The 24900-nt window shown below is 41.6% G+C and overlaps 4 protein-coding genes and 7 long non-coding RNA genes across 11 annotated transcripts in view; all 11 read left to right on the top strand.

Annotated features, from left to right (window-relative positions):
* Positions 1–1043: 1043 nt before the first annotated feature.
* LOC135561584 (uncharacterized) lies at positions 1044–1687 on the top strand. Its single transcript, XR_010459581.1, has 3 exons — positions 1044–1246; positions 1357–1460; positions 1575–1687. It is a non-coding gene; the product is annotated as an uncharacterized LOC135561584 (long non-coding RNA).
* Positions 1688–2490: 803 nt separating this feature from the next.
* On the top strand, positions 2491–3497 carry LOC135561646 (uncharacterized). Its single transcript, XM_065003368.1, has 4 exons — positions 2491–2597; positions 2783–2889; positions 3015–3230; positions 3318–3497. Exons 1-4 carry the CDS (start codon positions 2495–2497, stop codon positions 3495–3497), a joined length of 606 nt encoding a protein of 201 aa, XP_064859440.1. The 5' UTR covers positions 2491–2494.
* A 1308-nt stretch (positions 3498–4805) lies between these two features.
* LOC135561583 (uncharacterized) lies at positions 4806–5449 on the top strand. Its single transcript, XR_010459580.1, has 3 exons — positions 4806–5008; positions 5119–5222; positions 5337–5449. It is a non-coding gene; the product is annotated as an uncharacterized LOC135561583 (long non-coding RNA).
* Positions 5450–6252: 803 nt separating this feature from the next.
* LOC135561582 (uncharacterized) lies at positions 6253–6872 on the top strand. The gene is made up of 3 exons (XR_010459579.1): positions 6253–6359; positions 6545–6651; positions 6777–6872. It is a non-coding gene; the product is annotated as an uncharacterized LOC135561582 (long non-coding RNA).
* Positions 6873–8563: 1691 nt separating this feature from the next.
* Positions 8564–9208, top strand: LOC135561581 (uncharacterized). The gene is made up of 3 exons (XR_010459578.1): positions 8564–8766; positions 8877–8980; positions 9096–9208. It is a non-coding gene; the product is annotated as an uncharacterized LOC135561581 (long non-coding RNA).
* An 803-nt stretch (positions 9209–10011) lies between these two features.
* Positions 10012–11051, top strand: LOC135561645 (uncharacterized). The gene is made up of 4 exons (XM_065003367.1): positions 10012–10118; positions 10304–10410; positions 10536–10751; positions 10839–11051. The coding sequence occupies exons 1-4, from the start codon at positions 10016–10018 to the stop codon at positions 11049–11051; spliced, it is 639 nt and encodes a 212-aa protein (XP_064859439.1). The 5' UTR covers positions 10012–10015.
* A 1276-nt stretch (positions 11052–12327) lies between these two features.
* Positions 12328–12971, top strand: LOC135561580 (uncharacterized). The gene is made up of 3 exons (XR_010459577.1): positions 12328–12530; positions 12641–12744; positions 12859–12971. It is a non-coding gene; the product is annotated as an uncharacterized LOC135561580 (long non-coding RNA).
* An 803-nt stretch (positions 12972–13774) lies between these two features.
* LOC135561579 (uncharacterized) lies at positions 13775–14394 on the top strand. The gene is made up of 3 exons (XR_010459576.1): positions 13775–13881; positions 14067–14173; positions 14299–14394. It is a non-coding gene; the product is annotated as an uncharacterized LOC135561579 (long non-coding RNA).
* Positions 14395–16089: 1695 nt separating this feature from the next.
* Positions 16090–16734, top strand: LOC135561578 (uncharacterized). Its single transcript, XR_010459575.1, has 3 exons — positions 16090–16292; positions 16403–16506; positions 16622–16734. It is a non-coding gene; the product is annotated as an uncharacterized LOC135561578 (long non-coding RNA).
* A 799-nt stretch (positions 16735–17533) lies between these two features.
* On the top strand, positions 17534–18573 carry LOC135561644 (uncharacterized). The gene is made up of 4 exons (XM_065003366.1): positions 17534–17640; positions 17826–17932; positions 18058–18273; positions 18361–18573. Exons 1-4 carry the CDS (start codon positions 17538–17540, stop codon positions 18571–18573), a joined length of 639 nt encoding a protein of 212 aa, XP_064859438.1. The 5' UTR covers positions 17534–17537.
* Positions 18574–19847: 1274 nt separating this feature from the next.
* Positions 19848–24900, top strand: part of LOC115146695 (uncharacterized) — a 30315-nt gene continuing 25262 nt past the window's right edge. Inside the window, exons 1-11 of the mRNA XM_065004360.1 lie at positions 19848–20050; positions 20161–20264; positions 20380–20498; positions 20600–20767; positions 20984–21183; positions 21302–21414; positions 21550–21656; positions 21775–21945; positions 22209–22414; positions 22572–22672; positions 24598–24716. Of these exons, the coding sequence (XP_064860432.1) occupies positions 19863–20050; positions 20161–20264; positions 20380–20498; positions 20600–20767; positions 20984–21183; positions 21302–21414; positions 21550–21656; positions 21775–21945; positions 22209–22414; positions 22572–22672; positions 24598–24716 (1596 nt within the window). The 5' untranslated portion in view covers positions 19848–19862. The remainder of the gene's footprint in view (positions 20051–20160; positions 20265–20379; positions 20499–20599; positions 20768–20983; positions 21184–21301; positions 21415–21549; positions 21657–21774; positions 21946–22208; positions 22415–22571; positions 22673–24597; positions 24717–24900) is intronic.

Raw genomic sequence — 24900 nt, 5'->3', positions numbered from 1 at the left:
ATCATCTGAGCCCAGCATTTATAGAACATTTTAAAAATCTCCAAAAAGGCATTCTGTTATTTTGCTAACTCATATGCTCCCAAATCTTCCCGTTGATTGACTGACCTTATTTAAATTATCCCCCTCAAAGGTTGCTCAAGGCCTCCAGCTTTAATTGTGGTAAGTACTCTCTAAGTGGGATCTTATTTCAAATAGACCTTTTGTTTACGATATGGGAAAGGTCATGCATCTGGTATCTGCATTGTGGCATTGTTCAGAAAGCCAAAGCATCTCTTTTGTTTTCTCATTTAATTTCACACTGGTAACAATATTATTTCCCCCGTAAGTGCAAAGAAACATTGGTCAATGGTAAGTTGATGCTAGCTGTGCAATTGACATTTTCTTGAATCAGATTGGCAATTTATGATTTGTGTCTGAAGAACTATTGTTTTTATGTTCTCTTTTGCAGAGAAACAACTTTGTGCTGGATTTAACAGGTGGGTTCAGTGCTGTCTTGCACAGTGCAGGTTGTAAGACATTGAGACACACAAGGTATCACTTGTAAACTAATAATGTATTTTTCATTACCGTTTCCTACAGCACACAACTGAAGCAACAAATGTCGATTGGGAATTCCAATGAATCCCTTTGCAATTTCAACATCTCTGAATATGCCTGTTCCTCAGTAAGCTTTTTCAATTCACCACTAAATGTTGTCAGTAGCAACAGATACATTTCTCTTGTCCTCATCTTCTTTATTGATGTTACTCATGTTGATGTCACAGTTGTCTAATTTGGTTCACGTCCCTGCATTCTTTTCTTTAAGACAACCCTTCTGTCAGCGGACAACTTGGTGACGATCCTGAAATGCCAATTGTCCAGCAAAAAGACTTACTCAACAGAAATGTGGAAGCTGTTCTTCCAAAACAATGCTGCTATTCTGGACCAGGCTCTTCTGGATTACTCCAGCATGGTATGTTGAATCCCAGAATTACAACAAAATGTTGGCAATATGTGTGGATTTTGTCAATACACATCTGTTTATACCTTTCCAGAACCCCAACACCAGCAGTCCAGCTATGCCAAATGTCCTTGATGCCATTGGAGATGTCAAACTCAACAACTTCATGAATGCACAGCTGAACAACGCCAGTTTCGTTGACAAGTTGTTCCAGAAGATGCTCCGTCCATTCTTGGCATCTCCATCTAGGAATTTCCTCTCCTGTCTCAGCTCAAAGAACTTCAGTTGTCAGACCTACCAAATTGTGTATGTAAAGCCATGATACCCAATGCCATCGTCAATACAACTGGTGATATGCCTACAATTGAATAAGAAGTCAAGATAACATAGGTAACATGGGCTCTGTTCTCTTTCAGCATTGAGGCTCTAAGCAACCAATCAGCCTCCATGGACAGAGAGCAACAACGAGTGATCTTCACTCATTACATCTATCCATTCCTTTCAAGAAATGACTCATCAGGTAATAAATGGTTCTGGAAAGCACAAAAACGTACACACTTCTCTGGGCCAATCCATTGAAGTCATCTGCTTAGGGAACTTAAAGTCCATTTGTTTAACTCTGCTTTTGTTTCAGATCCCGGCTGTGTCTCAAACACCAGTGGAAGCATGGACTGGCTCCAGAGGAACTTTGGCATCTTTTCTGTTTTTGCAGAACTGCAGGAGTTACAAGTCCTTAATCCCGACTTCTCCAGCGTAAGTTTCCTAGGTGTTTGTCTCGACGGTTATCCCCTCAATAACATTACCGTGCCACTCACTGACATGTGCCACCTTTCTTTTTCTTTGCTATTTGTAGAAGGAATCACTGTCGCTGCTTACCCCAACCCAAGTGGCACAATTGACATTGACCTCTGGGGCATTGAATGACACAGATGACATTAAACTTGTGTTTACGCGGCTGGAGGAAGGAGACGCTTTCAAAAATGTTGACGAGTTTCTGACGCAACTGACCGCAAAGGAAGAGGTAATGCACTTTTGAGATAAACAAACTGCATGATTTCATCTTGACAAATAGCAATCCCCATGTCTTCCTGTGTCTCCCTTTGTGGATAGTGAAGGACAACAAATGAGCAACGAGCAACCTATCAATCTTCTACTTTCATTTATTACCGGCAAAGCTCGATGGAATGCCGTGATGAGTTGTGCAGTGTTGAGGAACTCTGGTCGTGTGTTTCAACAGATTCCTGACATCCATCCAGCCGTGAGAGATGTGATGATGAATCAGACGTTCAACATCATCAGCCTTCAATTCCCAGAGTTCGAAACGCTGGACTGGATTGCATGGTTCGAAGTAAAGCTGATTCCCATCCTCCCCAGTTTTAATGAAGTCATGCTCACCATTGCTACCTCAAACGTCAACTGCACCAACTACCAAGTCATGTGAGTAGGGTCCAACTTCCGGCTAAAATTAGCCATGGATTCGATGACTAAAATCTATTGCAAATGTGGGGTGGAAGCGTCATGAGTGTATCTTTTCCCATTTACAGTGTAAATGGAATGGACAGAGCTTTCACTGAAATGACTCAGGATAGAAGAGAAGGAATCGCAAGAGTCCTGCTGAAATACCTGAGGAAATCTGTGCACCTCATCAATGGACCAGGTAGGACTCACCAAGCAGGTTGTTGTGCTCATTGGCTTTCTGTTTGATTCTTCATCGCCTATGCTGGATGAAGCGTGCTTTGTTTGAAAGGAGTGAACAGTTGGCATGTTGCTTCCTTGTCTATTGAATATAACATCAATGTACTCCACTTTTCAATAACCAAAACGGCCATACATGTCTTTTAGCTTGCAGGCAGGACATCCACGATGACAATGACTGGCTTGCAATCAACCTGGGTTCATACTCCGAGTACACAACCTATTCGGATCTCAAAGACTTCAACATCTCAGGGGTAAAACAATAGTTTGCCAGTGTTCTTTGCATGACCAGAATTGACTAGTTTGACACTGCTCATGTGTGGAATTATAGCTATTTAGAGGGCTAATGCATTGTATTCTGTTGTCTTCTTCTCTCCAGGTGGCAGTTCTAGACTCCCTCTCACCAAACCAGAAAGCTGAATTGATACTGGACCCAAGCACTGGCGCTCTGGAGAATGAGACTCTTGTGAAGAACGTTTTCATCAGCTTGCTGGAATCTCCAAGGGAAGAGCAGCTCAATGAGTTCTTTGTGACTTTTGTTGAAGTCACCAAGCAGGTCAGTACATCACTCTCTGGCTGGAATGGACCTTGTACAGTGAGGCCTGGCTCTCGACAAAGTCATTTGACAAAACAATCAGGATGAATGGATGTCCTCCTAAACCATGAACCATTTATTTTCCAGGAAAACATCACTATCATCACAAACACAGCCGTAAGAGACACAATGCTAGACCTGACCTTGATGGCTCTTGCTCCCAAATTCGACGTTTTTGAGCCAAAAGACTTCCAGCTGTGGTTCCAAGTCAATCTGGTTGTTCTGCTGGCCAGCTTCCATCCTGGCAGATTGGTTGATATCCCCTAAACATCACCTGTGAATCCTACAATGCCATGTAAGAGACTACTTTACCCCAAACAAACGTACAAGGGACTGCCTCGTAAAGTACAGATTGACAAAAGACTGCACTAATGTCTCTTTCCTTTTTCTCTCAGATTTACGGGTCTCGACCAAAGTTTGGAATCTCTTCCGCCTCACCTTTCACAGGGTGTAAAGTCAAGCTTGGATGCACTGATGAAGACATTCCAACGTATGTGATAAACTGCTTTTTTTCAACAACAGACACTGTATCATCTGAGCCCAGCATTTATAGAACATTTTAAAAATCTCCAAAAAGGCATTCTGTTATTTTGCTAACTCATATGCTCCCAAATCTTCCCGTTGATTGACTGACCTTATTTAAATTATCCCCCTCAAAGGTTGCTCAAGGCCTCCAGCTTTAATTGTGGTAAGTACTCTCTAAGTGGGATCTTATTTCAAATAGACCTTTTGTTTACGATATGGGAAAGGTTATGCATCTGGTATCTGCATTGTGGCATTGTTCAGAAAGCCAAAGCATCTCTTTTGTTTTCTCATTTAATTTCACACTGGTAACAATATTATTTCCCCCCCGTATAGTGCAAAGAAACATTGGTCAATGGTAAGTTGATGCTAGCTGTGCAATTGACATTTTCTTGAATCAGATTGGCAATTTATGATTTGTGTCTGAAGAACTATTGTTTTTATGTTCTCTTTTGCAGAGAAACAACTTTGTGCTGGATTTAACAGGTGGGTTCAGTGCTGTCTTGCACAGTGCAGGTTGTAAGACATTGAGACACACAAGGTATCATTTGTAAACTAATAATATATTTTTTATTACCGTTTCCTACAGCACACAACTGAAGCAACAAATGTCGATTGGGAATTCCAATGAATCCCTTTGCAATTTCAACATCTCTGAATATGCCTGTTCCTCAGTAAGCTTTTTCAATTCACCACTAAATGTTGTCAGTAGCAACAGATACATTTCTCTTGTCCTCATCTTCTTTATTGATGTTACTCATGTTGATGTCACAGTTGTCTAATTTGGTTCACGTCCCTGCATTCTTTTCTTTAAGACAACCCTTCTGTCAGCGGACAACTTGGTGACGATCCTGAAATGCCAATTGTCCAGCAAAAAGACTTACTCAACAGAAATGTGGAAGCTGTTCTTCCAAAACAATGCTGCTATTCTGGACCAGGCTCTTCTGGATTACTCCAGCATGGTATGTTGAATCCCAGAATTACAACAAAATGTTGGCAATATGTGTGGATTTTGTCAATACACATCTGTTTATACCTTTCCAGAACCCCAACACCAGCAGTCCAGCTATGCCAAATGTCCTTGATGCCATTGGAGATGTCAAACTCAACAACTTCATGAATGCACAGCTGAACAACGCCAGTTTCGTTGACAAGTTGTTCCAGAAGATGCTCCGTCCATTCTTGGCATCTCCATCTAGGAATTTCCTCTCCTGTCTCAGCTCAAAGAACTTCAGTTGTCAGACCTACCAAATTGTGTATGTAAAGCCATGATACCCAATGCCATCGTCAATACAACTGGTGATATGCCTACAATTGAATAAGAAGTCAAGATAACATAGGTAACATGGGCTCTGTTCTCTTTCAGCATTGAGGCTCTAAGCAACCAATCAGCCTCCATGGACAGAGAGCAACAACGAGTGATCTTCACTCATTACATCTATCCATTCCTTTCAAGAAATGACTCATCAGGTAATAAATGGTTCTGGAAAGCACAAAAACGTACACACTTCTCTGGGCCAATCCATTGAAGTCATCTGCTTAGGGAACTTAAAGTCCATTTGTTTAACTCTGCTTTTGTTTCAGATCCCGGCTGTGTCTCAAACACCAGTGGAAGCATGGACTGGCTCCAGAGGAACTTTGGCATCTTTTCTGTTTTTGCAGAACTGCAGGAGTTACAAGTCCTTAATCCCGACTTCTCCAGCGTAAGTTTCCTAGGTGTTTGTCTCGACGGTTATCCCCTCAATAACATTACCGTGCCACTCACTGACATGTGCCACCTTTCTTTTTCTTTGCTATTTGTAGAAGGAATCACTGTCGCTGCTTACCCCAACCCAAGTGGCACAATTGACATTGACCTCTGGGGCATTGAATGACACAGATGACATTAAACTTGTGTTTACGCGGCTGGAGGAAGGAGACGCTTTCAAAAATGTTGACGAGTTTCTGACGCAACTGACCGCAAAGGAAGAGGTAATGCACTTTTGAGATAAACAAACTGCATGATTTCATCTTGACAAATAGCAATCCCCATGTCTTCCTGTGTCTCCCTTTGTGGATAGTGAAGGACAACAAATGAGCAACGAGCAACCTATCAATCTTCTACTTTCATTTATTACCGGCAAAGCTCGATGGAATGCCGTGATGAGTTGTGCAGTGTTGAGGAACTCTGGTCGTGTGTTTCAACAGATTCCTGACATCCATCCAGCCGTGAGAGATGTGATGATGAATCAGACGTTCAACATCATCAGCCTTCAATTCCCAGAGTTCGAAACGCTGGACTGGATTGCATGGTTCGAAGTAAAGCTGATTCCCATCCTCCCCAGTTTTAATGAAGTCATGCTCACCATTGCTACCTCAAACGTCAACTGCACCAACTACCAAGTCATGTGAGTAGGGTCCAACTTCCGGCTAAAATTAGCCATGGATTCGATGACTAAAATCTATTGCAAATGTGGGGTGGAAGCGTCATGAGTGTATCTTTTCCCATTTACAGTGTAAATGGAATGGACAGAGCTTTCACTGAAATGACTCAGGATAGAAGAGAAGGAATCGCAAGAGTCCTGCTGAAATACCTGAGGAAATCTGTGCACCTCATCAATGGACCAGGTAGGACTCACCAAGCAGGTTGTTGTGCTCATTGGCTTTCTGTTTGATTCTTCATCGCCTATGCTGGATGAAGCGTGCTTTGTTTGAAAGGAGTGAACAGTTGGCATGTTGCTTCCTTGTCTATTGAATATAACATCAATGTACTCCACTTTTCAATAACCAAAACGGCCATACATGTCTTTTAGCTTGCAGGCAGGACATCCACGATGACAATGACTGGCTTGCAATCAACCTGGGTTCATACTCCGAGTACACAACCTATTCGGATCTCAAAGACTTCAACATCTCAGGGGTAAAACAATAGTTTGCCAGTGTTCTTTGCATGACCAGAATTGACTAGTTTGACACTGCTCATGTGTGGAATTATAGCTATTTAGAGGGCTAATGCATTGTATTCTGTTGTCTTCTTCTCTCCAGGTGGCAGTTCTAGACTCCCTCTCACCAAACCAGAAAGCTGAATTGATACTGGACCCAAGCACTGGCGCTCTGGAGAATGAGACTCTTGTGAAGAACGTTTTCATCAGCTTTCTGGAATCTCCAAGGGAAGAGCAGCTCAATGAGTTCTTTGTGACTTTTGTTGAAGTCACCAAGCAGGTCAGTACATCACTCTCTGGCTGGAATGGACCTTGTACAGTGAGGCCTGGCTCTCGACAAAGTCATTTGACAAAACAATCAGGATGAATGGATGTCCTCCTAAACCATGAACCATTTATTTTCCAGGACAACATCACTATCATCACAAACACAGCCGTAAGAGACACAATGCTAGACCTGACCTTGATGGCTCTTGCTCCCAAATTCGACGTTTTTGAGCCAAAAGACTTCCAGCTGTGGTTCCAAGTCAATCTGGTTGTTCTGCTGGCCAGCTTCCATCCTGGCAGATTGGTTGATATCCCCCTAAACATCACCTGTGAATCCTACAATGCCATGTAAGAGACTACTTTACCCCAAACAAACGTACAAGGGACTGCCTCGTAAAGTACAGATTGACAAAAGACTGCACTAATGTCTCTTTCCTTTTTCTCTCAGATTTACGGGTCTCGACCAAAGTTTGGAATCTCTTCCGCCTCACCTTTCACAGGGTGTAAAGTCAAGCTTGGATGCACTGATGAAGACATTCCAACGTATGTGATAAACTGCTTTTTTCAACAACAGACACTGTATCATCTGAGCCCAGCATTTATAGAACATTTTAAAAATCTCCAAAAGGCATTCTGTTATTTTGCTAACTCATATGCTCCCAAATCTTCCCGTTGATTGACTGACCTTATTTAAATTATCCCCCTCAAAGGTTGCTCAAGGCCTCCAGCTTTAATTGTGGTAAGTACTCTCTAAGTGGGATCTTATTTCAAATAGACCTTTTTTTACGATATGGGAAAGGTCATGCATCTGGTATCTGCATTGTGGCATTGTTCAGAAAGCCAAAGCATCTCTTTTGTTTTCTCATTTAATTTCACACTGGTAACAATATTATTTCCCCCGTAAAGTGCAAAGAAACATTGGTCAATGGTAAGTTGATGCTAGCTGTGCAATTGACATTTTCTTGAATCAGATTGGCAATTTATGATTTGTGTCTGAAGAACTATTGTTTTTATGTTCTCTTTTGCAGAGAAACAACTTTGTGCTGGATTTAACAGGTGGGTTCAGTGCTGTCTTGCACAGTGCAGGTTGTAAGACATTGAGACACACAAGGTATCACTTGTAAACTAATAATGTATTTTTCATTACCGTTTCCTACAGCACACAACTGAAGCAACAAATGTCGATTGGGAATTCCAATGAATCCCTTTGCAATTTCAACATCTCTGAATATGCCTGTTCCTCAGTAAGCTTTTTCAATTCACCACTAAATGTTGTCAGTAGCAACAGATACATTTCTCTTGTCCTCATCTTCTTTATTGATGTTACTCATGTTGATGTCACAGTTGTCTAATTTGGTTCACGTCCCTGCATTCTTTTCTTTAAGACAACCCTTCTGTCAGCGGACAACTTGGTGACGATCCTGAAATGCCAATTGTCCAGCAAAAAGACTTACTCAACAGAAATGTGGAAGCTGTTCTTCCAAAACAATGCTGCTATTCTGGACCAGGCTCTTCTGGATTACTCCAGCATGGTATGTTGAATCCCAGAATTACAACAAAATGTTGGCAATATGTGTGGATTTTGTCAATACACATCTGTTTATACCTTTCCAGAACCCCAACACCAGCAGTCCAGCTATGCCAAATGTCCTTGATGCCATTGGAGATGTCAAACTCAACAACTTCATGAATGCACAGCTGAACAACGCCAGTTTCGTTGACAAGTTGTTCCAGAAGATGCTCCGTCCATTCTTGGCATCTCCATCTAGGAATTTCCTCTCCTGTCTCAGCTCAAAGAACTTCAGTTGTCAGACCTACCAAATTGTGTATGTAAAGCCATGATACCCAATGCCATCGTCAATACAACTGGTGATATGCCTACAATTGAATAAGAAGTCAAGATAACATAGGTAACATGGGCTCTGTTCTCTTTCAGCATTGAGGCTCTAAGCAACCAATCAGCCTCCATGGACAGAGAGCAACAACGAGTGATCTTCACTCATTACATCTATCCATTCCTTTCAAGAAATGACTCATCAGGTAATAAATGGTTCTGGAAAGCACAAAAACGTACACACTTCTCTGGGCCAATCCATTGAAGTCATCTGCTTAGGGGAACTTAAAGTCCATTTGTTTAACTCTGCTTTTGTTTCAGATCCCGGCTGTGTCTCAAACACCAGTGGAAGCATGGACTGGCTCCAGAGGAACTTTGGCATCTTTTCTGTTTTTGCAGAACTGCAGGAGTTACAAGTCCTTAATCCCGACTTCTCCAGCGTAAGTTTCCTAGGTGTTTGTCTCGACGGTTATCCCCTCAATAACATTACCGTGCCACTCACTGACATGTGCCACCTTTCTTTTTCTTTGCTATTTGTAGAAGGAATCACTGTCGCTGCTTACCCCAACCCAAGTGGCACAATTGACATTGACCTCTGGGGCATTGAATGACACAGATGACATTAAACTTGTGTTTACGCGGCTGGAGGAAGGAGACGCTTTCAAAAATGTTGACGAGTTTCTGACGCAACTGACCGCAAAGGAAGAGGTAATGCACTTTTGAGATAAACAAACTGCATGATTTCATCTTGACAAATAGCAATCCCCATGTCTTCCTGTGTCTCCCTTTGTGGATAGTGAAGGACAACAAATGAGCAACGAGCAACCTATCAATCTTCTACTTTCATTTATTACCGGCAAAGCTCGATGGAATGCCGTGATGAGTTGTGCAGTGTTGAGGAACTCTGGTCGTGTGTTTCAACAGATTCCTGACATCCATCCAGCCGTGAGAGATGTGATGATGAATCAGACGTTCAACATCATCAGCCTTCAATTCCCAGAGTTCGAAACGCTGGACTGGATTGCATGGTTCGAAGTAAAGCTGATTCCCATCCTCCCCAGTTTTAATGAAGTCATGCTCACCATTGCTACCTCAAACGTCAACTGCACCAACTACCAAGTCATGTGAGTAGGGTCCAACTTCCGGCTAAAATTAGCCATGGATTCGATGACTAAAATCTATTGCAAATGTGGGGTGGAAGCGTCATGAGTGTATCTTTTCCCATTTACAGTGTAAATGGAATGGACAGAGCTTTCACTGAAATGACTCAGGATAGAAGAGAAGGAATCGCAAGAGTCCTGCTGAAATACCTGAGGAAATCTGTGCACCTCATCAATGGACCAGGTAGGACTCACCAAGCAGGTTGTTGTGCTCATTGGCTTTCTGTTTGATTCTTCATCGCCTATGCTGGATGAAGCGTGCTTTGTTTGAAAGGAGTGAACAGTTGGCATGTTGCTTCCTTGTCTATTGAATATAACATCAATGTACTCCACTTTTCAATAACCAAAACGGCCATACATGTCTTTTAGCTTGCAGGCAGGACATCCACGATGACAATGACTGGCTTGCAATCAACCTGGGTTCATACTCCGAGTACACAACCTATTCGGATCTCAAAGACTTCAACATCTCAGGGGTAAAACAATAGTTTGCCAGTGTTCTTTGCATGACCAGAATTGACTAGTTTGACACTGCTCATGTGTGGAATTATAGCTATTTAGAGGGCTAATGCATTGTATTCTGTTGTCTTCTTCTCTCCAGGTGGCAGTTCTAGACTCCCTCTCACCAAACCAGAAAGCTGAATTGATACTGGACCCAAGCACTGGCGCTCTGGAGAATGAGACTCTTGTGAAGAACGTTTTCATCAGCTTGCTGGAATCTCCAAGGGAAGAGCAGCTCAATGAGTTCTTTGTGACTTTTGTTGAAGTCACCAAGCAGGTCAGTACATCACTCTCTGGCTGGAATGGACCTTGTACAGTGAGGCCTGGCTCTCGACAAAGTCATCTGACAAAACAATCAGGATGAATGGATGTCCTCCTAAACCGTGAACCATTTATTTTCCAGGAAAACATCACTATCATCACAAACACAGCCGTAAGAGACACAATGCTAGACCTGACCTTGATGGCTCTTGCTCCCAAATTCGACGTTTTTGAGCCAAAAGACTTCCAGCTGTGGTTCCAAGTCAATCTGGTTGTTCTGCTGGCCAGCTTCCATCCTGGCAGATTGGTTGATATCCCCCTAAACATCACCTGTGAATCCTACAATGCCATGTAAGAGACTACTTTACCCCAAACAAACGTACAAGGGACTGCCTCGTAAAGTACAGATTGACAAAAGACTGCACTAATGTCTCTTTCCTTTTTCTCTCAGATTTACGGGTCTCGACCAAAGTTTGGAATCTCTTCCGCCTCACCTTTCACAGGGTGTAAAGTCAAGCTTGGATGCACTGATGAAGACATTCCAACGTATGTGATAAACTGCTTTTTTCAACAACAGACACTGTATCATCTGAGCCCAGCATTTATAGAACATTTGAAAAATCTCCAAAAGGCATTCTGTTATTTTGCTAACTCATATGCTCCCAAATCTTCCCGTTGATTGACTGACCTTATTTAAATTATCCCCCTCAAAGGTTGCTCAAGGCCTCCAGCTTTAATTGTGGTAAGTACTCTCTAAGTGGGATCTTATTTCAAATAGACCTTTTGTTTACGATATGGGAAAGGTCATGCATCTGGTATCTGCATTGTGGCATTGTTCAGAAAGCCAAAGCATCTCTTTTTGTTTTCTCATTTAATTTCACACTGGTAACAATATTATTTCCCCCCCCGTAAAGTGCAAAGAAACATTGGTCAATGGTAAGTTGATGCTAGCTGTGCAATTGACATTTTCTTGAATCAGATTGGCAATTTATGATTTGTGTCTGAAGAACTATTGTTTTTATGTTCTCTTTTGCAGAGAAACAACTTTGTGCTGGATTTAACAGGTGGGTTCAGTGCTGTCTTGCACAGTGCAGGTTGTAAGACATTGAGACACACAAGGTATCATTTGTAAACTAATAATGTATTTTTCATTACCGTTTCCTACAGCACACAACTGAAGCAACAAATGTCGATTGGGAATTCCAATGAATCCCTTTGCAATTTCAACATCTCTGAATATGCCTGTTCCTCAGTAAGCTTTTTCAATTCACCACTAAATGTTGTCAGTAGCAACAGATACATTTCTCTTGTCCTCATCTTCTTTATTGATGTTACTCATGTTGATGTCACAGTTGTCTAATTTGGTTCACGTCCCTGCATTCTTTTCTTTAAGACAACCCTTCTGTCAGCGGACAACTTGGTGACGATCCTGAAATGCCAATTGTCCAGCAAAAAGACTTACTCAACAGAAATGTGGAAGCTGTTCTTCCAAAACAATGCTGCTATTCTGGACCAGGCTCTTCTGGATTACTCCAGCATGGTATGTTGAATCCCAGAATTACAACAAAATGTTGGCAATATGTGTGGATTTTGTCAATACACATCTGTTTATACCTTTCCAGAACCCCAACACCAGCAGTCCAGCTATGCCAAATGTCCTTGATGCCATTGGAGATGTCAAACTCAACAACTTCATGAATGCACAGCTGAACAACGCCAGTTTCGTTGACAAGTTGTTCCAGAAGATGCTCCGTCCATTCTTGGCATCTCCATCTAGGAATTTCCTCTCCTGTCTCAGCTCAAAGAACTTCAGTTGTCAGACCTACCAAATTGTGTATGTAAAGCCATGATACCCAATGCCATCGTCAATACAACTGGTGATATGCCTACAATTGAATAAGAAGTCAAGATAACATAGGTAACATGGGCTCTGTTCTCTTTCAGCATTGAGGCTCTAAGCAACCAATCAGCCTCCATGGACAGAGAGCAACAACGAGTGATCTTCACTCATTACATCTATCCATTCCTTTCAAGAAATGACTCATCAGGTAATAAATGGTTCTGGAAAGCACAAAAACGTACACACTTCTCTGGGCCAATCCATTGAAGTCATCTGCTTAGGGAACTTAAAGTCCATTTGTTTAACTCTGCTTTTGTTTCAGATCCCGGCTGTGTCTCAAACACCAGTGGAAGCATGGACTGGCTCCAGAGGAACTTTGGCATCTTTTCTGTTTTTGCAGAACTGCAGGAGTTACAAGTCCTTAATCCCGACTTCTCCAGCGTAAGTTTCCTAGGTGTTTGTCTCGACGGTTATCCCCTCAATAACATTACCGTGCCACTCACTGACATGTGCCACCTTTCTTTTTCTTTGCTATTTGTAGAAGGAATCACTGTCGCTGCTTACCCCAACCCAAGTGGCACAATTGACATTGACCTCTGGGGCATTGAATGACACAGATGACATTAAACTTGTGTTTACGCGGCTGGAGGAAGGAGACGCTTTCAAAAATGTTGACGAGTTTCTGACGCAACTGACCGCAAAGGAAGAGGTAATGCACTTTTGAGATAAACAAACTGCATGATTTCATCTTGACAAATAGCAATCCCCATGTCTTCCTGTGTCTCCCTTTGTGGATAGTGAAGGACAACAAATGAGCAACGAGCAACCTATCAATCTTCTACTTTCATTTATTACCGGCAAAGCTCGATGGAATGCCGTGATGAGTTGTGCAGTGTTGAGGAACTCTGGTCGTGTGTTTCAACAGATTCCTGACATCCATCCAGCCGTGAGAGATGTGATGATGAATCAGACGTTCAACATCATCAGCCTTCAATTCCCAGAGTTCGAAACGCTGGACTGGATTGCATGGTTCGAAGTAAAGCTGATTCCCATCCTCCCCAGTTTTAATGAAGTCATGCTCACCATTGCTACCTCAAACGTCAACTGCACCAACTACCAAGTCATGTGAGTAGGGTCCAACTTCCGGCTAAAATTAGCCATGGATTCGATGACTAAAATCTATTGCAAATGTGGGGTGGAAGCGTCATGAGTGTATCTTTTCCCATTTACAGTGTAAATGGAATGGACAGAGCTTTCACTGAAATGACTCAGGATAGAAGAGAAGGAATCGCAAGAGTCCTGCTGAAATACCTGAGGAAATCTGTGCACCTCATCAATGGACCAGGTAGGACTCACCAAGCAGGTTGTTGTGCTCATTGGCTTTCTGTTTGATTCTTCATCGCCTATGCTGGATGAAGCGTGCTTTGTTTGAAAGGAGTGAACAGTTGGCATGTTGCTTCCTTGTCTATTGAATATAACATCAATGTACTCCACTTTTCAATAACCAAAACGGCCATACATGTCTTTTAGCTTGCAGGCAGGACATCCACGATGACAATGACTGGCTTGCAATCAACCTGGGTTCATACTCCGAGTACACAACCTATTCGGATCTCAAAGACTTCAACATCTCAGGGGTAAAACAATAGTTTGCCAGTGTTCTTTGCATGACCAGAATTGACTAGTTTGACACTGCTCATGTGTGGAATTATAGCTATTTAGAGGGCTAATGCATTGTATTCTGTTGTCTTCTTCTCTCCAGGTGGCAGTTCTAGACTCCCTCTCACCAAACCAGAAAGCTGAATTGATACTGGACCCAAGCACTGGCGCTCTGGAGAATGAGACTCTTGTGAAGAACGTTTTCATCAGCTTTCTGGAATCTCCAAGGGAAGAGCAGCTCAATGAGTTCTTTGTGACTTTTGTTGAAGTCACCAAGCAGGTCAGTACATCACTCTCTGGCTGGAATGGACCTTGTACAGTGAGGCCTGGCTCTCGACAAAGTCATTTGACAAAACAATCAGGATGAATGGATGTCCTCCTAAACCATGAACCATTTATTTTCCAGGAAAACATCACTATCATCACAAACACAGCCGTAAGAGACACAATGCTAGACCTGACCTTGATGGCTCTTGCTCCCAAATTCGACGTTTTTGAGCCAAAAGACTTCCAGCTGTGGTTCCAAGTCAATCTGGTTGTTCTGCTGGCCAGCTTCCATCCTGGCAGATTGGTTGATATCCCCTAAACATCACCTGTGAATCCTACAATGCCATGTAAGAGACTACTTTACCCCAAACAAACGTACAAGGGACTGCCTCGTAAAGTACAGATTGACAAAAGACTGCACTAATGTCTCTTTCCTTTTTCTCTCAGATTTACGGGTCTCGACCAAAGTTTGGAATCTCTTCCGCCTCACCTTTCACAGGGTGTAAAGTCAAGCTTGGATGCACTGATGAAGACATTCCAACGTATGTGATAAACTGCTATTTTTCAACAACAGACACTGTATCATCTGAGCCCAGCATTTATAGAACATTTTAAAAATCTCCAAAAAGGCATTCTGTTATTTTGCTAAATCATATGCTCCCAAATCTTCCCGTTGATTGACTGACCTTATTTAAATTATCCCCCTCAAAGGTTGCTCAAGGCCTCCAGCTTTAATTGTGGTAAGTACTCTCTAAGTGGGATCTTATTTCAAATAGACCTTTTTTTTACGATATGGGAAAGGTCATGCATCTGGTATCTGCATTGTGGCATTGTTCAGAAAGCCAAAGCATCTCTTTTGTTTTCTCATTTAATTTCACACTGGTAACAATATTATTTCCCCCCCGTAAAGTGCAAAGAAACATTGGTCAATGGTAAGTTGATGCTAGCTGTGCAATTGACATTTTCTTGAATCAGATTGGCAATTTATGATTTGTGTCTGAAGAACTATTGTTTTTATGTTCTCTTTTGCAGAGAAACAACTTTGTGCTGGATTTAACAGGTGGGTTCAGTGCTGTCTTGCACAGTGCAGGTTGTAAGACATTGAGACACACAAGGTATCATTTGTAAACTAATAATATATTTTTTATTACCGTTTCCTACAGCACACAACTGAAGCAACAAATGTCGATTGGGAATTCCAATGAATCCCTTTGCAATTTCAACATCTCTGAATATGCCTGTTCCTCAGTAAGCTTTTTCAATTCACCACTAAATGTTGTCAGTAGCAACAGATACATTTCTCTTGTCCTCATCTTCTTTATTGATGTTACTCATGTTGATGTCACAGTTGTCTAATTTGGTTCACGTCCCTGCATTCTTTTCTTTAAGACAACCCTTCTGTCAGCGGACAACTTGGTGACGATCCTGAAATGCCAATTGTCCAGCAAAAAGACTTACTCAACAGAAATGTGGAAGCTGTTCTTCCAAAACAATGCTGCTATTCTGGACCAGGCTCTTCTGGATTACTCCAGCATGGTATGTTGAATCCCAGAATTACAACAAAATGTTGGCAATATGTGTGGATTTTGTCAATACACATCTGTTTATACCTTTCCAGAACCCCAACACCAGCAGTCCAGCTATGCCAAATGTCCTTGATGCCATTGGAGATGTCAAACTCAACAACTTCATGAATGCACAGCTGAACAACGCCAGTTTCGTTGACAAGTTGTTCCAGAAGATGCTCCGTCCATTCTTGGCATCTCCATCTAGGAATTTCCTCTCCTGTCTCAGCTCAAAGAACTTCAGTTGTCAGACCTACCAAATTGTGTATGTAAAGCCATGATACCCAATGCCATCGTCAATACAACTGGTGATATGCCTACAATTGAATAAGAAGTCAAGATAACATAGGTAACATGGGCTCTGTTCTCTTTCAGCATTGAGGCTCTAAGCAACCAATCAGCCTCCATGGACAGAGAGCAACAACGAGTGATCTTCACTCATTACATCTATCCATTCCTTTCAAGAAATGACTCATCAGGTAATAAATGGTTCTGGAAAGCACAAAAACGTACACACTTCTCTGGGCCAATCCATTGAAGTCATCTGCTTAGGGGAACTTAAAGTCCATTTGTTTAACTCTGCTTTTGTTTCAGATCCCGGCTGTGTCTCAAACACCAGTGGAAGCATGGACTGGCTCCAGAGGAACTTTGGCATCTTTTCTGTTTTTGCAGAACTGCAGGAGTTACAAGTCCTTAATCCCGACTTCTCCAGCGTAAGTTTCCTAGGTGTTTGTCTCGACGGTTATCCCCTCAATAACATTACCGTGCCACTCACTGACATGTGCCACATTTCTTTTTCTATTTGTAGAAGGAATCACTGTCGCTGCTTACCCCAACCCAAGTGGCACAATTGACATTGACCTCTGGGGCATTGAATGACACAGATGACATTAAACTTGTGTTTACGCGGCTGGAGGAAGGAGACGCTTTCAAAAATGTTGACGAGTTTCTGACGCAACTGACCGCAAAGGAAGAGGTAATGCACTTTTGAGATAAACAAACTGCATGATTTCATCTTGACAAATAGCAATCCCCATGTCTTCCTGTGTCTCCCTTTGTGGATAGTGAAGGACAACAAATGAGCAACGAGCAACCTATCAATCTTCTACTTTCATTTATTACCCGGCAAAGCTCGATGGAATGCCGTGATGAGTTGTGCAGTGTTGAGGAACTCTGGTCATGTGTTTCAACAGATTCCTGACATCCATCCAGCCGTGAGAGATGTGATGATGAATCAGACGTTCAACATCATCAGCCTTCAATTCCCAGAGTTCGAAACGCTGGACTGGATTGCATGGTTCGAAGTAAAGCTGATTCCCATCCTCCCCAGTTTTAATGAAGTCATGCTCACCATTGCTACCTCAAACGTCAACTGCACCAACTACCAAGTCATGTGAGTAGGGTCCAACTTCCGGCTAAAATTAGCCATGGATTCGATGACTAAAATCTATTGCAAATGTGGGGTGGAAGCGTCATGAGTGTATCTTTTCCCATTTACAGTGTAAATGGAATGGACAGAGCTTTCACTGAAATGACTCAGGATAGAAGAGAAGGAATCGCAAGAGTCCTGCTGAAATACCTGAGGAAATCTGTGCACCTCATCAATGGACCAGGTAGGACTCACCAAGCAGGTTGTTGTGCTCATTGGCTTTCTGTTTGATTCTTCATCGCCTATGCTGGATGAAGCGTGCTTTGTTTGAAAGGAGTGAACAGTTGGCATGTTGCTTCCTTGTCTATTGAATATAACATCAATGTACTCCACTTTTCAATAACCAAAACGGCCATACATGTCTTTTAGCTTGCAGGCAGGACATCCACGATGACAATGACTGGCTTGCAATCAACCTGGGTTCATACTCCGAGTACACAACCTATTCGGATCTCAAAGACTTCAACATCTCAGGGGTAAAACAATAGTTTGCCAGTGTTCTTTGCATGACCAGAATTGACTAGTTTGACACTGCTCATGTGTGGAATTATAGCTATTTAGAGGGCTAATGCATTGTATTCTGTTGTCTTCTTCTCTCCAGGTGGCAGTTCTAGACTCCCTCTCACCAAACCAGAAAGCTGAATTGATACTGGACCCAAGCACTGGCGCTCTGGAGAATGAGACTCTTGTGAAGAACGTTTTCATCAGCTTGCTGGAATCTCCAAGGGAAGAGCAGCTCAATGAGTTCTTTGTGACTTTTGTTGAAGTCACCAAGCAGGTCAGTACATCACTCTCTGGCTGGAATGGACCTTGTACAGTGAGGCCTGGCTCTCGACAAAGTCATTTGACAAAACAATCAGGATGAATGGATGTCCTCCTAAACCATGAACCATTTATTTTCCAGGAAAACATCACTATCATCACAAACACAGCCGTAAGAGACACAATGCTAGACCTGACCTTGATGGCTCTTGCTCCCAAATTCGACGTTTTTGAGCCAAAAGACTTCCAGCTGTGGTTCCAAGTCAATCTGGTTGTTCTGCTGGCCAGCTTCCATCCTGGCAGATTGGTTGATATCCCCCTAAACATCACCTGTGAATCCTACAATGCCATGTAAGAGACTACTTTACCCCAAACAAACGTACAAGGGACTGCCTCGTAAAGTACAGATTGACAAAAGACTGCACTAATGTCTCTTTCCTTTTTCTCTCAGATTTACGGGTCTCGACCAAAGTTTGGAATCTCTTCCGCCTCACCTTTCACAGGGTGTAAAGTCAAGCTTGGATGCACTGATGAAGACATTCCAACGTATGTGATAAACTGCTTTTTTTCAACAACAGACACTGTATCATCTGAGCCCAGCATTTATAGAACTTTTAAAAATCTCCAAAAAGGCATTCTGTTATTTTGCTAACTCATATGCTCCCAAATCTTCCCGTTGATTGACTGACCTTATTTAAATTATCCCCCTCAAAGGTTGCTCAAGGCCTCCAGCTTTAATTGTGGTAAGTACTCTCTAAGTGGGATCTTATTTCAAATAGACCTTTTTTTACGATATGGGAAAGGTCATGCATCTGGTATCTGCATTGTGGCATTGTTCAGAAAGCCAAAGCATCTCTTTTGTTTTCTCATTTAATTTCACACTGGTAACAATATTATTTCCCCCCCGTATAGTGCAAAGAAACATTGGTCAATGGTAAGTTGATGCTAGCTGTGCAATTGACATTTTCTTGAATCAGATTGGCAATTTATGATTTGTGTCTGAAGAACTATTGTTTTTATGTTCTCTTTTGCAGAGAAACAACTTTGTGCTGGATTTAACAGGTGGGTTCAGTGCTGTCTTGCACAGTGCAGGTTGTAAGACATTGAGACACACAAGGTATCACTTGTAAACTAATCATGTATTTTTCATTACCATTTCCTACAGCACACAACTGAAGCAACAAATGTCGATTGGGAATTCCAATGAATCCCTTTGCAATTTCAACATCTCTGAATATGCCTGTTCCTCAGTAAGCTTTTTCAATTCACCACTAAATGTTGTCAGTAGCAACAGATACATTTCTCTTGTCCTCATCTTCTTTATTGATGTTACTCATGTTGATGTCACAGTTGTCTAATTTGGTTCACGTCCCTGCATTCTTTTCTTTAAGACAACCCTTCTGTCAGCGGACAACTTGGTGACGATCCTGAAATGCCAATTGTCCAGCAAAAAGACTTACTCAACAGACATGTGGAAGCTGTTCTTCCAAAACAATGCTGCTATTCTGGACCAGGCTCTTCTGGATTACTCCAGCATGGTATGTTGAATCCCAGAATTACAACAAAATGTTGGCAATATGTGTGGATTTTGTCAATACACATCTGTTTATACCTTTCCAGAACCCCAACACCAGCAGTCCAGCTATGCCAAATGTCCTTGATGCCATTGGAGATGTCAAACTCAACAACTTCATGAATGCACAGCTGAACAACGCCAGTTTCGTTGACAAGTTGTTCCAGAAGATGCTCCGTCCATTCTTGGCATCTCCATCTAGGAATTTCCTCTCCTGTCTCAGCTCAAAGAACTTCAGTTGTCAGACCTACCAAATTGTGTATGTAAAGCCATGATACCCAATGCCATCGTCAATACAACTGGTGATATGCCTACAATTGAATAAGAAGTCAAGATAACATAGGTAACATGGGCTCTGTTCTCTTTCAGCATTGAGGCTCTAAGCAACCAATCAGCCTCCATGGACAGAGAGCAACAACGAGTGATCTTCACTCATTACATCTATCCATTCCTTTCAAGAAATGACTCATCAGGTAATAAATGGTTCTGGAAAGCACAAAAACATACACACTTCTCTGGGCCAATCCATTGAAGTCATCTGCTTAGGGGAACTTAAAGTCCATTTTTTTAACTCTGCTTTTGTTTCAGATCCCGGCTGTGTCTCAAACACCAGTGGAAGCATGGACTGGCTCCAGAGGAACTTTGGCATCTTTTCTGTTTTTGCAGAACTGCAGGAGTTACAAGTCCTTAATCCTGACTTCTCCAGCGTAAGTTTCCTAGGTGTTTGTCTGGATGGTTATCCCCTCAATAACATTACCGTGCCACTCACTGACATGTGCCACCTTTCTTTTTCTTTTTCTATTTGTAGAAGGAATCACTGTCGCTGCTTACCCCAACCCAAGTGGCACAATTGACATTGACCTCTGGGGCATTGAATGACACAGATGACATTAAACTTGTGTTTACGCGGCTGGAGGAAGGAGACGCTTTCAAAAATGTTGACGAGTTTCTGACGCAACTGACCGCAAAGGAAGAGGTAATGGACTTTTGAGATAAACAAACTGCATGATTTCATCTTGACAAATAGCAATCCCCATGTCTTCCTGTGTCTCCCTTTGTGGATAGTGAAGGACAACAAATGAGCAACGAGCAACCTATCAATCTTCTACTTTCATTTATTCCCGGCAAAGCTCGATGGAATGCCGTGATGAGTTGTGCAGTGTTGAGGAACTCTGGTCATGTGTTTCAACAGATTCCTGACATCCATCCAGCCGTGAGAGATGTGATGATGAATCAGACGTTCAACATCATCAGCCTTCAATTCCCAGAGTTCGAAACGCTGGACTGGATTGCATGGTTCGAAGTAAAGCTGATTCCCATCCTCCCCAGTTTTAATGAAGTCATGCTCACCATTGCTACCTCAAACGTTAACTGCACCAACTACCAAGTCATGTGAGTAGGGGCCAACTTCCTGCTAAAATTAGCCATGGATTCGATGACTAAAATCTATTGCAAACGTGGGGTGGGTATCTATAGCAAGCGTCATGAGTATATATTTTCCCATTTACAGTGTAAGAGGAATGGACAGAGTTTTCTCTGAAATGACTTTGGGTAGAAAAGAAGGAATCGCAAGAGTCTTGCTGGAATACCTGAAGAGATCTGTTCACCTCATCAATGGACCAGGTAGGGCTCATCAAGCAGGTTGTGATGCTCGTGGTTCTTCTGTTGTATCTGCTGATATGTTGCTTCCATGAAAAAAGATATCCATGAAGGCTTTTCCACATTTTAATAATCAGAATTGCCATGCATTTCTTTTAGCTTGCAGGCAGGAAATCCACAATGATGCTGACTGGCTTGCAATCAACCTGGGGCCATTCTCCGAATACACAACCTATTCTGATCTCAAAGTCTTCAACATCTCTGGGGTAAAACTATTGTTTTCTACAAAAATATTTGCGTGCAACATTGGAATCTTGTAATTTGACGCTGCTCATGTGGAGATATGGCTAATGCATTTGTATTCTGTTGTTTTCTTCTCCCCAGGTGGCAATTCTAGACTCCCTCTCACCAAACCAGAAAGCTGAGCTGATACTGGACCCCACAAACCTGGCAAATGAATCTCTTGTGCAAGAGGTTTTCCTGGGGGTTCTGGGATCTTCAGGTGTGGCGGAGATTGGTCAATTTTTCCAATCATTTGTGGAGGTTGCTTCAAAGGTTTGCATTTTGCTTCTTGGTATTGAGATGATTGGTTTATTTGAACACTTCAAAACAACATTGTCATCATGGTAAACCAGGAGTGGTCCTAAGCTCTTGCCATATATACAATAGATTGTGAACTTCTCAAAATAGCTAAGGCAAGACTCCAGCCACTCGATTTACCTACTGTTGTTGTTTTTCTAGCAATTAATTTTCTTTGATGCTGCTAATCTACCAAGCACCTCCTTACAGAATGTTTTTTTTTGTATTTATTTTTACAGAGAAACCTGACAGCTATTGAGCCAGGACTGCGAGACACCCTCTTAAACCTGACACTGACGGCACTCGCCCCCAAATTGCAGACACTAGATACTCTGGGATTCAAGCGTTGGTTCCAGGTCTATCTCCCGTTATTCCTCCCAAGCATTCATCCTGGGACCTTTTCCGTCATCCCAAGGAATATCAGCTGTGACTCCTATAGTGCAATGTGAGTTTCAGCTCTCAGTGTTTGCAATGATTATTGAGGCTGTGATTTGGCATGTGATTGCCAGATGCTGTGTATTCTAAATATCTATTCTACATACTGCATGTTAGTACATTTAATAGGTTGTCTTTTAATAAAACATGTTTTTTTATTTACACAGCATCAAGGGCTGTGATAATGTGATCACTAGGTTGTCGCTGATCCAGTCCCAGCAAGTCTTCGTGTTCACCAAGGATTATTTGACAGGCCAATCCATTGAAGGTAACATAATGAGTCCTCTAACTCAAAATATCATGTTACTATGTTGGCTGCACAAAAGTCTATTTGAATCAAACATGGCGGCAGTATCAAGTTTACCTAGCCCCCATTCAAATAGGCCGTAAATGTTAATAAACATTACATCGTCTATTCACAAAGCTGTCTGCCGCCTGAGGCGATTTCACCGACACTCCTACGCTGCCCAAACTCTCTAAATGCAATATAAGCAAGACATTATTTTTCAGTTACTAAAGATACACTTACTGAATGAAGTTTAGGAAAGTTGCACCCAGCTGTATTTTGAGAAACACAAGAAATGTGGAACAGAATGGTGAGATGGAAAGGCGAGCGCAAGGTGAAAGAATGTGTCGTAGCTGAGTTGGCTTGTGAAAACAGCTGGGTGCAACTTTGCTAAACTGCATACAGTAAGTGTATATTTTGTATTTGAAAGATTCTCTCTCACTTATATGAAAGTTAAGCTCCAAAGGTTTCCAAAACCACATCGAGGCATATTTGCATTTAGACAGTGTCGCAATTTAACAGAGCGCTAGGATTGTAGTTCATGACTTAGTCATCTGTGATCAGTACCATCAGCTGAAAACCCAAGGGGGGCCTGCTGTAAACTGGATTATACCCCACTTGAGAGCTAAGATTTAACTGATTTACAAATACACAAAATAACTCCATACTTTACATAAAACATTATCGAATAAATACAAATGTAGTCTAAAAGTTATAATTTTTACAGAAGCTAGGTAGAATGGCTAGCTTATATTTTTGAACACATTTTCCAAATTTACATCGGACAAAAAAAAAAAAAGCTACACAGTATTAAAGCCTAGCTGATTGCTACTGTAAACGTGATGACATTTCATATTATTTTGAAAAGTTGACATACCTGTGTTAGAGTTAACATACCTATATATCGTGTACAATAGATCAGAAAAAATCTGGGTTTATCAGCTAGCTAGCTACACAATTATGGTAGCTACATTCTTGACCTTGGTCAGAACAGAGCTAGAACAATAAAGGCTGATGTCATTGAGCTGATGCCATTAAAAGAGGCCCAACTTCAGTATGGAAAGATTTGTGGAATGGAACAACATCTGGGACCAGATCTAAACAAGCAACTTAGAAAGTTGAGACGTCAACAACCTTCAACAATGTACCTACGGTGCCTTCAGAAAGACTTGATACATATCAAACAAATAGAAGAACATGTTTCAGTTTAATACAATACGCAAGAACATCTAGACAGATTAATAATGGCTGTTGATGCTCAAAAAAGGCTTTTCTATTCAAAACTTTTGGAAGCTTTCAACATTCCAGCTAAAAGAATAAATAATAATACATTATCTGATGAAATTGCTTTAGGAAAAGAGGCACAAGACAGGGAAGTCCCCTCTCCCCCTCCTGTTTGCATTGGCAATTGAACCGCTTGCAAAAAATAATTACAAAGGACCCAAATGTAACAGGTATCAGTATTGGTAAACATGAATAGAAACTAAACGTATCACAGATGATCTGCTGATATCCCTGACCAATATTGAAAACTCAATGACCCCTATGGTAAAAATATTTTCAGAATACAAAAAAAATCTCAGGATATAACATTTATGTGAAGAAAAATAACAACTAAATAACGGCAATAGGAAAAATTTAAATAATAGATTAAATACTTAGGATGCTCTATTTATGGCATTATATCTGCAACGTTAAACAACGTTGGACTACAGAACGTGGTCCAGATTTTGCACGTCTCTATGGGACATGATTTGTTGCTTCACCACATAACAAAGTAACGTCACATCTATTGGATTGAAAGAATAACTAAAGCTATAAATGACGAATAGATCGATTGTCAACAGATTAAAATAAAAAGTTTGGAAACTGAACTAGTGTTCAATTATTTTGGTCCCTCCCCCAAGGATTTTCCTGTGTGAAGACTGTGAGAGATGACAGGGATTGGCTCGGAAGCAACTTTGGACAATTCCGGGTCTATGCATCCTATGTGGACTTTGTGACACTGAAGAGTGATTTCAATGGAGTAAGTCACAAGGCATTATGTCAGTGAAACATCTTTTTGTATTGCAGTCTTACAGAGTCTGAAGCTATTTTCCTCTTGCAGTCATTTATCTGGGGTCAGATCATTTCAATTTAGGAACTGAAATAGGATGTTAAATTCTGCATTAATTGAGCTAAGTACTATCTGTTCCTTAATTGAAGTGGTA

This window comes from Oncorhynchus nerka, linkage group LG18, assembly GCF_034236695.1.
Source record: "Oncorhynchus nerka isolate Pitt River linkage group LG18, Oner_Uvic_2.0, whole genome shotgun sequence".
NCBI classification, from domain to species: domain Eukaryota; kingdom Metazoa; phylum Chordata; class Actinopteri; order Salmoniformes; family Salmonidae; genus Oncorhynchus; species Oncorhynchus nerka.
This window is presented reverse-complemented; position numbering and strand designations above follow the sequence as displayed.

Coding starts and splice junctions, on each gene's coding strand:
- LOC135561645 (XM_065003367.1), top strand. CDS start 10,016: ATGGACAGAGCTTTCACTGAAATGACTCAGGATAGAAGAGAAGGAATC. Junction 10,411..10,535: donor AAGACTTCAACATCTCAGGG/GTAAAACAATAG, acceptor TCTTCTCTCCAG/GTGGCAGTTCTAGACTCCCT. Junction 10,752..10,838: donor GCTGGAATGGACCTTGTACA/GTGAGGCCTGGC, acceptor TTTATTTTCCAG/GAAAACATCACTATCATCAC.
- LOC135561644 (XM_065003366.1), top strand. CDS start 17,538: ATGGACAGAGCTTTCACTGAAATGACTCAGGATAGAAGAGAAGGAATC. Junction 17,641..17,825: donor GCACCTCATCAATGGACCAG/GTAGGACTCACC, acceptor CATGTCTTTTAG/CTTGCAGGCAGGACATCCAC. Junction 17,933..18,057: donor AAGACTTCAACATCTCAGGG/GTAAAACAATAG, acceptor TCTTCTCTCCAG/GTGGCAGTTCTAGACTCCCT.
- LOC135561646 (XM_065003368.1), top strand. CDS start 2,495: ATGGACAGAGCTTTCACTGAAATGACTCAGGATAGAAGAGAAGGAATC. Junction 2,598..2,782: donor GCACCTCATCAATGGACCAG/GTAGGACTCACC, acceptor CATGTCTTTTAG/CTTGCAGGCAGGACATCCAC. Junction 3,231..3,317: donor GCTGGAATGGACCTTGTACA/GTGAGGCCTGGC, acceptor TTTATTTTCCAG/GAAAACATCACTATCATCAC.